This window comes from Diceros bicornis, chromosome 14, assembly GCF_020826845.1.
Source record: "Diceros bicornis minor isolate mBicDic1 chromosome 14, mDicBic1.mat.cur, whole genome shotgun sequence".
Lineage (NCBI taxonomy): Eukaryota > Metazoa > Chordata > Mammalia > Perissodactyla > Rhinocerotidae > Diceros > Diceros bicornis.
In genome coordinates this window covers 34,425,766-34,436,350 of record NC_080753.1, presented here as the reverse complement: position 1 = coordinate 34,436,350, position 10,585 = coordinate 34,425,766, and the positions used below count along the sequence as shown (strand labels likewise).

The window sequence follows — 10,585 nt, the reverse complement described above, 5'->3', positions numbered from 1 at the left end:
GCATCCTGTAGTGGTAGAAGGACTAGGACTAGTCAACCATGCCTTTACTAGCCTGCAGAACTAAAAAAATGACCTGATAAATAAAACATAGGTCTTCTACATTTGTAGAAGATAGAAATTCTTTGAAATGAGAAAATCTCCCAACATCAACTATACTTGGGTAACAAAGGCATGAATTATTGATAGTTCTTAAACCTTTGGGAATATAAAACTCATTGTCTATCAGAGACCCCTTTTCAGGAAACTGCACTTCTAAACATACTATATTTTGCAGCAATTTCAGATTAATTATTTATGGTCTCGGGTCTTGGAGTAAATGCCTCTGAATTAGCTACTATCACACACTAGCTGGCTGCTGGCATTGCTATAGGCTTCTGAATACTGGTATCTTTCAATTTATTTTTTTTTTTAAAGATTTTATTTATTTATTTTTTCCCCCAAAGCCCCAGTAGATAGTTGTATGTCATAGCTGCACATCCTTCTAGTTGCTGTATGTGGGACGCGGCCTCAGCATGGCCGGAGAAGCAGTGCATCGGTGCACGCCCGGGATCCGAACCCGGGCCGCAAGCAGCGGAGCGCGTGCACTTAACCGCTAAGCCACCGGGCTGGCCCGGTATCTTTCAATTTAGAGTGTCCTCTGCTTCCAGTTTTTTAGCTCTTTTCTTCATTTATTTGTTCAGTCATTCATTCTAGAAGTAATTTTGTGTGTCTATTAGGTGCCAGGCGTGGTGATGCTGCAGTAAACTCAACCAACATGGTCTGCCCTCATGGCACTTCCAGTCTGGTGGCTACAACCTGCCCTTCCTCAAACCAGTCCTTCTCCTGCTAGTCCTTCGAGAAACCAGTGCAGGGCTCTCCCAGAGCCCTTTCTACATGTCAGCTCTGAGTTCTTGGTTCATCCTCATCATTTTCCCCTCCCACCGCCCATCGCCACTTCCCTCTCATGGCCAACAGGAAGATGGGAGAGGCTTGGAACGAGGAACACAGAGTTTCCCCCGCATGCACTTTTTTTTCCTAAAGAAGGAGAAGCAATGGGAAAGTCAGAGAGAGCTCCATTTTATTAGGGACAATTAAAAAAAAAAAAAAAAACACAGGCAATTGATAAGGAAGGAGAAATGAGGGAGGAGAGTTGAGGTGCCTCGTTAGTCACCCCACATCCTTGCAATTCAATTCAATTGAGAACCACTAGGAGAAACAGAATTAAATAACTAGATGGGAGAATGGAGTTAAGATCCCCAGCCTTCCCTCTTGGGGAAATCTGAGGCACAGTAATACTGAGCAAAAATGGAGGAAGCCACACCCCAAGGTCACTCCCAGTGAGGCAACAGCAGGGGACAGGGGAGAGGATTCCACATAGACACGGCAAGTAGGCGTGGCTTGTAAACCTGGGACTTTGGCAGGTGGGGCGGGGAGCTGGTGGGGTTTGTAATCCAGGCTGCAGTCAAGAGAGGAGGCAAGAGCTGTAAACAAAGGGGCAGTGACCTAAGGAACAGGATGAGAGGTGACTGGAAATGGAGTGGGGGCCAGGCGTCTCAGGGAGATGAGTGCTGAAATCCTGAGAACCTCAGGGGGTGGTGGGGAGACAAGGAAGGTTGTAGGGCGAGTATACCCTGCCCATGGAGATGGAGAGGGTGCTCCATCTCCATTCCCCAGGGAGCTCTGTGCTCCTCCCTGGGAATTGGTGCTCACTCTTGGATCACCTAGGATACACCCACACGCCTGACGCACTCACACCAGGGACCTGGGGTGAGGGTGGAAATTGGGCGATTGGCTCTGCCCCCAGAAACAGGATGAGGAAAGCGAAGTGGAAGATGTTGGTTGCCCTTCCCTGCCAGGCTCATTTTCAGGGTCTGTCTGCTCTGAATCTTCTGGGCTCCAGGATCTTCAGTTCTGGGAAGGAGCGAGGTATATCTCTGTGTTGGAAGACGGTCACCTCCGGCAGGACTCATCTGTGGGAGAGGAGGCAATAATGACAGAGAATGAGTGAGGCCTCTGCTCCCCACCTTCCCCACCCTCTCCTCACACTGAAGGCCAGTTGGCATATGGGAAATCTTATAACATCTTCCACATCTTGAGTGCTTGTTACTACCAGCAACAGCAGCCATCATTCATTTAGCTCGAATTCTGTGCCAGGCTTTTTTTTTTTTTTTTGGTGAGGAAGACTAGCCCTGAGCTAACATCCATGCCAATCCTCCTCTTTTTTTGCTGCGGAAGACTGGCCCTGGGCTAACATCTGTGCCTATCTTCCTCCACTTTATATGGGACGCTGCCACAGCACGGCCTGACAAGCGGTCTATCGGTTTAAGCCAGGGATCCGAAACTGGGCCGCCAGCAGCGGAGCGCACGCACTTAACCGCTACACCACGGGCTGGCCCCAGGCATTCTTATAACTCGTTTAATCTCACCTCAGGCGAGGTTAAGTAACTTGATGTCCAGCCATAGTTCCTAGGTGCTTCACAAACATTACTTAACCCTCTCAACAACTCTAGGAGGTAGTTATTATTAACCCTATTTCATAAAGGATAAACTGAGGCCTGAGGTCACGTAATTTCCCTGAAGTCACACCACAAGTAAGAAACAAGATGGAATTCAAACTCAGGCCTGTCGGAACCAAACCCTGTGTTTTTAACCACACTAGAGCGCTCAGAAAGAATCTTGGTTTTGAAATCTGGAGACCCCACGTGCACTTCGCTTCCCAGGACCTCAGTTTCCCCATCTGTTAAAGGAGTGGCTTGGGCTGGATGTCCTACCAAGCCCCCTCCAAGCGCCAACTCAAGTTCCCCGCTTCCCTCCTGGGCCGCAGTGCCTGCTCTGAGCACCAGGGGGCGCCCTCGGGCCGGCAGAGCCTGTGCTCACCCACTATCAGGGCCTTGGTGCGCAGCCCGCCCTGGAGCTCAGGCTGCAGCAGGAGCAGCTCTTCCTCATCCTCTTCGTCGTCGGGTTGGGCCGCTGGGGGGCTGGCGGCACTGGGGGCCTCAGGCTCCGGGCCCAGCTCCTCCAGCACCGAACTCTCGGAGGGGTATTGGTACGTGGTCTCCAGGGCCGTCTCACTGAAGGAGATCTTGAGCTGAGAGTGGGAGAGAAAGCAGGGAGGAGGTGAGGTCAGCCTGTTAGCCGGGCCAGCCAGGTGGAGAGAGGGGGAAACCCGCAGGGGAACAGGTGCAAGGTTGGAAGGAGGAGCTGGATTTGGGCACCTCACCGACTTTGCCCTCCTCATCCACTCTGGATTCCTGTTTTCCTTTTGATACTGGCTCTCCAATCCCTGCTTTTCCCTCTTCAATCATATCATTTCAATATCAGACTTTGGCCTGGGCTGTGGCAGGGCCTGGGGGAGCAGAAGCGACTAATACAGGACCAAGATTCCTACTCTCTAGAGTGTGGGAGGCAGAAGGGTAAAAAGAAATTAAAATACATGGAGATTAAGTCCTGTGATCAGAACTGAGTCTTTGGGGGCCCTGAGGGCTATCAGGAAGGCTTCCCAGAGGAGGTGAGATTTGAGCTGGCAGGAAATAGCTGACTGGGGAGGGAGTCCCAGGCAAAAGCAAGGACAGGCACACTGGTTCCCACACCCTCAGCCCCTTGCTGTTCCTGCGAAACTCAGGACCCTGGACACCCTCCCCGTGCCCCTCCTGCTCCCTTCACTCCTCTCCTACAGCTGGAGAGGACCCACAACAAAGGGGGTCTAGGGCCTGGGAGGGGAGAGGAGACCAACAAAAAGGCCCAGAGGAAACGAGACTCTTCTGCAACACGTAGGGGAGAAGACAAGCCCCTGAGTCCCTGGAAGGTGCAGCTGGGGGAGGTGACAGGGCAGAGAGGAAAGTCCATGCAAACACAGGGTCGGGGTGGAGAGTGCACTAGAAGGGACAAGCAGAGACAGAGGCAAAGGACCAGAGAGGGGATCTGGAGGGGGCAGACAGTCCCTCGTCAACTCACCGTCCCCAGAGCAGGAGAGCCCCAGCTGCTCACTGACTTTCTACCCTTCCCCTCTGCCCTCCTAAGAAGCTCAGGGGGAAGAGGCAGGGTGGGATTAACTCCGCGAGCCAAAGCGATTAAGGAGACAAACAGGAGGGTTCCATGTGAACTACTTGGAAAGGTCCAAATGATTGACTCAGGCTTTCCCTGGCATCTGTTTGGGAGACCCAGGGCTGGGGCCCTGGACCCCTGAGTCTCCGCACGGACTGGGGCATGAGAAGAGAGAAGCAAGGAGGGTGGCTGGACAGGACAGATGTATGCTAACACCCAGGTCCCGAGGGGAAGCTGGAACTCAGGGACTGTGTGTGTCACTCCTTGGCTCCAAACCCTGCACTAGCTACCCATCTCACTGGGAGCAAAAGCAGAAGCCTGACCAAGGCCTACAGGGTGCTCCCAATGTGCCACCCCCCTCACCCCTGGGACATCTTCCCTATTTCAGCCACACAGGTCACAGTGATTTCCTCCAAGCCCACCAGGGGCACTCCCACCTCAGAGCCTTTGCACAGGCCGTTCCCTCTGCCTGGAACACTCTTCCCACAAATATCTCCATGGCTCCCTCTCTCCCAATCACCCTATTATAAAGTTGTCACATTTGCCCCGCCTACCTCCTGGCCCTGTAAGTTCCACTTATCCCTGTTCTAATTTTTTTAGCATAATCACTTACCACCTTCTAACCTACCAGAGAATTGACTAATTTATTATCTTGTGTCTGCTGTTGACAGGAGCATGGAAGTTGCTACACTGGGTAAGGAAGGGTTGGTCCAGACCTCAGATGAGGACCAATCCTGGGGCAAAAGGTGGGGAGTAGAACACATACACAGTCACCCCCCAGCCTGTCTGTGGAACAGCTGGCAGAATTGAGTGACGGCAACCAGACCCCTTACATCCCAGCTTCTCAGAAGGGACCACTTCTGGTTCTGTTACGAACAGATTTACCCAAACTTCTGGGAACCCATTCCTTTTTTTTTTTATAATTTTATTTATTATTTATTTTTTCCCCAAAGCACCAGTAGATAGTTGTATGTCATAGTTGCACATCCTTCTAGTTGCTGTATGTGGGACGCGGCCTCAGCATGGCCGGAGAAGCGGTGCGTCGGTGCGCGCCTGGGATCCGAACCCAGGCCGCCAGCAGCGGAGCGCGCGCACTTAATCGCTAAGCCATGGGGCCGGCCCACTGGGAACCCATTCTGGTTTTCTTTTCATATCCCCTTTTGGGATCACAAGCTCCATAGTTTATTATCCATTCTGAAAAAGGATTCATTTTATTTTCTCTCAGTCCATGTTTGTCTCTCTCCCCCCACTCTGCTTCTCTCCTCATCCCAACCCCCCAACTTCTGACTGGGCTTCTCAGGAATGCACAGCCTGCATGGGAGTAGGGGGGGTGGTAAGGAGGGGGGTGACTCACTCACTCCTCTCTCAGCTATATAAGGTCACAAGGGGGCTGGAGAGGGGAAGGGCTGGCCTCTCAGCCAGAGGGGCCTCTGGGGAAGGGCACTAGCCACAGCGGATGCCCTGGCCTCCAGTGGCAGGGCTGGGATTCTATCCTGATGGCAGGGATACATTTGATGGAATTAGCCTGCAAACAGGAGTTATTTAGGGAAGGCGGGTGGAGGGGTCCTCCTCCCCCTGAGCCAGTGGGTTGGGGCAGAGCTGGGACAGGGCGTGCCAGCCCCTGATGAGCAGAGTGCTGAGAGAGCAGAGAGGGCGGAGGAGCAGGTGTCTGGGTCTAGAGAACTCTGTGCTGCTTCTTCCCCACCCCCACGCCCGCATGCCTGCTTCCTTATTCTCTCACCACATCCTGAGCACAGTTCTGGCAGGCCCATGGCCCGGCGTTCCCCACTCAGCCCCACCAGCCTTCCGGCCCCCACCCCAGGCTTCCTGTTTGGGCGATCTGCTTCCGGCTCCCCTGCTCCCTGATCGAGGTATGGTCGCCACCACAGGTCCTGCCCTGTGCTCAGACAGCTCCTGCCCTGCGCTCAGACAGCTCCTGCCCTGCGCTCAGACAGCTCCAGGGCTTTAGGCCCCAAACTTCACACTTCCCTCTCCTCGTTCCTCCCCAAAGGCATAAGCCAACCTCAGCAGGAAGTGACTTTTCTGAACACCTCACCCTGGCAGTTTGCTGGCCTACCTCTTGCATCTGTGTAGCCCAAAGGGGAAGGGGCTGGCAGCAGTCAGAGAATTCAGGATAGACTCAGGTACCGTGGCTCAGGGATGGGAGCTCAAGCTTCATGTGAAGATAAATTGGGGGACCAAATGACCCCCAAGCTTAACCTAGGTCTTTGGTCCCTGTGGTTTTTCACTGACACTGAGGACACCAAAACCAAATCTGAGGACATCACACATGGGACGAGGACTGGAGACGAGGAAGGGCATCCCAGTCTCTGGGGAGAGGTGGTAGGTGCAGTGACCTCTCTTCCCTTAGAGATTTTCAAGCTGGAAACTGATTAGTGTGTAGGGAAGCGGTTGGGCCAGGGCCAGGGGAAGAAGTCAGCCTGGCTGCTCCCACTTCCCCATACATCCTTATTCCAGTTTAACCTCTGACCTTCTGCCGGCCTCAGCCCCCTCCCCTGTCCCCAACTCCCATTGTACTCCCTGCTCTCAGCACAGTGCCTCCAAATTCACTTCTCTCTTTTTCTACCCCAAGGGGAGGGAGAGGCCAGGGTGGCAGGAAAAGAGAGGGGAGAACCATCGCTGAGCCAATTCTGGGGAGGGAGGGGAAGCCCAGGAAGGAAGGACGGGGAGTGAGGGGCGGGGATATTTTGGAAGAGGAGAAGGCTTTTCTGGTCTCAAGAGAGAAGGGAGCACTGTTTAAAGCAGTGGCCCAGCTGGGGGTGTGCAACCCCGAGGTCACCCACATCAAATGGCCTCTGTGTGCGTCTCTCCCATGGGGCAGACTCAGGGTTCAAAAGCCTTCTCTGCTCTTTGGCCAGCCCTGTTCCATTCTCCCTCCCCCTCCATTCTAGGATGTCCCTGCTCAGCTCTGCCCTGCTCTTTCTTGGGACTGTGAGACCTTCCTCCACTCTCTTCTCCCTGCCATTTCTCCCTAGAACTCCAAAGCCATCCCCCCTGCCTCCCCAGGTTTCCTGCCCCGACATTCTCTCCCCAGGAAGGCTATAAGTGCATTCACCCTGGTGACCTGCCCTCATGGAGTCAAGACTGTTGCCTTGGCTCAGGTCTCCCCCCAGATGGGCTGGGTTGGGTCACAGACTCAGCGGAAAGGAAGGAAAGAAATGGGGTGGGGGGGTGGCACTCAGAGCCTGAGGGAAAGGCGAGTAGCGAGCAGCCTGGGCACACCCTGAGCGAGACACACCCTGAGCGGGACAGCACTTGATTGCGGGGGCAGGATCCTTGGGGCTTGGAAATGAATGGAAAAGGAGGAATACAAAAAGGAAGGATGTGTGTGCAGGAAGGGTGGTGGCAGGAATTAGCAAGAAAGAATAGAGGAAGACAAGAATACAGGGGTATAAAAGACAGAAAGACAGGGTCCAGAGAGAACCGCCGAGTGGGCTTCTAAGAAGTCTGTTTGGCTGCTCCCTACCTGTTTGTGGTGCCTTTCAGGGGACCCCTTGACAAGGCAGCTGCGGCTGAGGCGGAGGTAGCCCCCCAGAACCAAGATCTCCTCGGCAGTCGGGTACCGCTTCTTCCCAGCCCCGGGGACTGCAGCATCAGCTGTGGCAGGGGTGGCTGGTGTGGCGGGGGCTGCAGGGGGCATGGACCGCCGGGGGTTGACTGTGAAGGTGTGTCCACTGCGGCGGGGGGCCCCCACCCCTGGCCCTGCCTTCACTCCATAGAACAAACGGCTCATGAGGGGATCCCCAGGGGGCTGGGGGGCAGGTGGGGCTGGGGGTGGGGGAGACAGAGGGGCTGCTGGTGGGGGCCGGAGTTCCAGTGCTTCCTCTTCCTGAAGTTGAGAGCCTCCAGTCCCGGCCTCCTCCGGTGGGAGGGGGGAGGGTGCAGAGTAGCGGTTCTGCAGGGCGCTCAGAGGCCTGCCCTGAGCCCCCGCCTCCTCCTTCTCAGCCTCCCCATCTCCAGCCTCTGCACCAAGAGGCCCCAGATGCTTCTCAGCAGACTCTGGAGGTTCTGGTTTCTGAGTTTGAGTCTCTGTTTCCCTGGGTGTCCATTCTCGAACCTTCCCAGAGTTCAGGGTCCATTTCCACCCTTCTGTCAGCCTCAAGCCCTTCTCACCATCCTCCACAGGGCTGGGCCTCTGCTCTGCTGCCTCCACTCCTCCAGAGCTGCTGTCTGGAGCCTCTCGTGTCAGAGTCTCTGAGAGCCCTGTAATCTCTTCTGGGGCCATCCTTGGAACTGGCCTGTCTTCTTTTCTCCCACATTCCTCCAAGCAGTCTTTTCTTTCTTCTCCTGTGCTCAGCCTCCACTCTGAAGCCTCCAGTTGTACCAAATTCTGTTCCTGAGACTCTCTAGAGTCAGATCTCCATTTATGGGCCTCTGTCAGGCCCAACTTTTGGTTATCAGACTCTGCTGGGCTCAGTCTACTTTCCACCATCTCTTTTCTCCTGGGGCTTTGTTCTTCAGGCTCTGCCAGTCTCAGACTCCGCTCTGGAGTTTCTCCAGGGCTCAGCCTCCATTTCCGGGCCTCTGACAGTCTGGAGCTCCTGTCTCCAGCCTCTCCTGGGCTCTGCCTCCAGTCCCGTGCCTCAGAAGGCCTGGGACTCGATTCTCGGGCTCCCCCTATCCCCAGCCTCCTCTCTCTGGCCTCCCTGGGACTGAGCCGCTCTTCTCTTGACTCTCTTCCCATGGGGCTCTGATCCCGCATCTCCCCAGGGCTGGGTCTCCGCTCCCGGGTCTCCAAAGGCCCAGGCCTTCTCTCTGCAAGTAGCTCTTCACTCCGCTGCTGCTGCTGCTGGCGCTCCTGCCGAATGAATCTGTTTTGGTGCACTGGTCCGATGGCCTCCAGGAGGACGGCAGACTCATCTGGGTCCGGAGGTCCAGCCTCTGTAGTCCCAGGCGTAGGGCTAGGCTCCCCAGGAGACAGACCAAGCTTGGCCCGGCGGCGCTCCAGGAGCCCCCGCTTCCAGGCTGGCATCTGGGACAGCCGCTCCCGCTCCGCCTTCTCCCGGCCACGAACAGCAGCCTCCTCCTGCCGGCGCCGGGCTAGCAGCTGTAGCTTCCAGTCCGGAATGGTGGCCATGGTCGCCTTGAGGTGAGGATGAGGAGCACTGGGGGCAGAGAACAGGAAGGAGAGGCTCCAGAGAGGCCCAGGGGGTGAGACTGGGGGTGGGGGGAGAGGAAATGGAGGGGGAGAGGTGGTACACAGAGAAGGGCAGAGGAGCTGAGGGTGAGGACAGTGGGAAAGAGGGAGAAGAGGAGGGCAGAGAAAGGGGAAAACCAAGAAAGTGCAGAAAAAGCTGTGAGCCAAGGTGGTGGTGGTGGGGGGTGTGGTGAGAGGAAGAGTAGAGATGCAAGGCAGAGGCACCAGTCAGATTTGGCAGTAAGGGGTTAAGGGGTATCAGAGACAGTCTCAAGGATGTGGGAAGAGAGAAGGACGAAAAGAGAAGCTGGCATGAGGCAGAAGAGAGAAAAGAGAGGCTGGGGGTGAGGGGGGACAGGGTTCAGGCGAGGTTGCCTCACCGCCACCCCAGGGGCGGTGAGGGTGGGCAGGGAGGTCAGGGAATGCTGCCGGAGAGGGGGCAACGGGACCTCAGGCAGTGTTGGGGAGGTCAGGAGGGGCAGAGTGGAGAGGTCTAGGGGAGAAGGGGGAGTCAGGGGGCAGAGGGGAGAGGGAGCTCCGCGGCTGCGGGCTGGCGCGTCTCGGCGCGGGCCCCAGAGGTCCGGCTCCCCTTCCAGCCCGGCTGGGGCCACGCCTCTCCGGCCCCAGCCCCCACCCCTCCGCCCGGCACTCCGCCCCAAGGCGGGTCAGGGGAAATACCCTCCCCCGGGGACTTTCAGAACTCGGGTGTCTGGGCTGCCAGGACGTTCCCAGAACCCTGGCGTCCACCGTCCCCTGCCCCCAGGACCGTCACCACCGCCTGTCTCCCCCACCGGCTGTGTCCCGGGACCCAGGCGCGGGGAGGACCGGCTCCACGCCTCTTCTCTCCCGAGCCTGCGAGTCCTGTGCCGGGGTCCCGGCTCTCATGGCACCCTGACATAGCCGGCCATCCCCACCCGGCTCTGATCGCACAGACAGACAATCTCGGCACAAAGAGGAGACAGCCCAAGGTGTCCGGGCCAGGGACGGGAGCGGGGACAGGAGGGAGGAGACACCCCCTCCCCAAGTCTGAAGCCCCTCAGTCAACTCACATGCCGCGGGACTCCCAGGGGAGGGGGTGCGGAGGAGCCTGGCGTCCGGAGAGAGGAGGAGAGAGGAAGAGGAGGAGAGAGGGCTCGAGGGAGATCCGGAGACAGGAGGGAAGGGAGGAGGGAGGGAGGGGAGGAGGGAAAGAGGGAGCCGAGGAGGAGGGACGGAGACAGAGACCTGGGGGCCGGGCAGGGGGCGGCGACCGCTTTGTCTGAGGACAATGGGGAGAGGGAAGGGGGCGCGGGGCGGAGCCCGAGGAGGGGGCGGGGCCTCGCTCCCTCCGACCCCGCGTGGGACTCCGCCCCCGGACTCCCCGCTTCGCGCCACAACCCCTGGCCCCCAGTGCTCTGTCCCTAG

General features: G+C 56.8%; 1 protein-coding gene across 2 annotated transcripts; it reads right to left on the bottom strand.

Annotated features, from left to right (window-relative positions):
* Positions 1–1,040: 1,040 nt before the first annotated feature.
* Positions 1,041–10,514, bottom strand: PPP1R18 (protein phosphatase 1 regulatory subunit 18). 2 transcript variants are annotated; one of them, XM_058554881.1, is made up of 4 exons: positions 10,231–10,514; positions 7,511–9,149; positions 2,857–3,067; positions 1,041–1,949 (listed from the first exon to the last, which is right to left on the bottom strand). In XM_058554881.1, exons 2-4 carry the CDS (start codon positions 9,119–9,121, stop codon positions 1,930–1,932), a joined length of 1,842 nt encoding a protein of 613 aa, XP_058410864.1. In that variant the 5' UTR covers positions 9,122–9,149; positions 10,231–10,514; the 3' UTR covers positions 1,041–1,929. The 2 variants fall into 2 exon arrangements, with proteins under 2 accessions (XP_058410864.1, XP_058410863.1); XM_058554880.1 differs by lacking the exon at positions 10,231–10,514 and having other exon boundaries at positions 7,511–9,780.
* Between the last annotated feature and the right edge of the window lie 71 nt (positions 10,515–10,585).

Excerpts from the sequence above, each read along its gene's own strand:
- PPP1R18 (XM_058554881.1), bottom strand. The coding sequence starts at position 9,121 with ATGGCCACCATTCCGGACTGGAAGCTACAGCTGCTAGCCCGGCGCCGG. Across the intron at positions 3,068-7,510 it reads CTGAAAGGCACCACAAACAG|CTCAAGATCTCCTTCAGTGA; the intron begins GTAGGGAGCAGC and ends TCCCACTCTCAG. Across the intron at positions 1,950-2,856 it reads CACCAAGGCCCTGATAGTGG|ATGAGTCCTGCCGGAGGTGA; the intron begins GTGAGCACAGGC and ends CCTCTCCCACAG.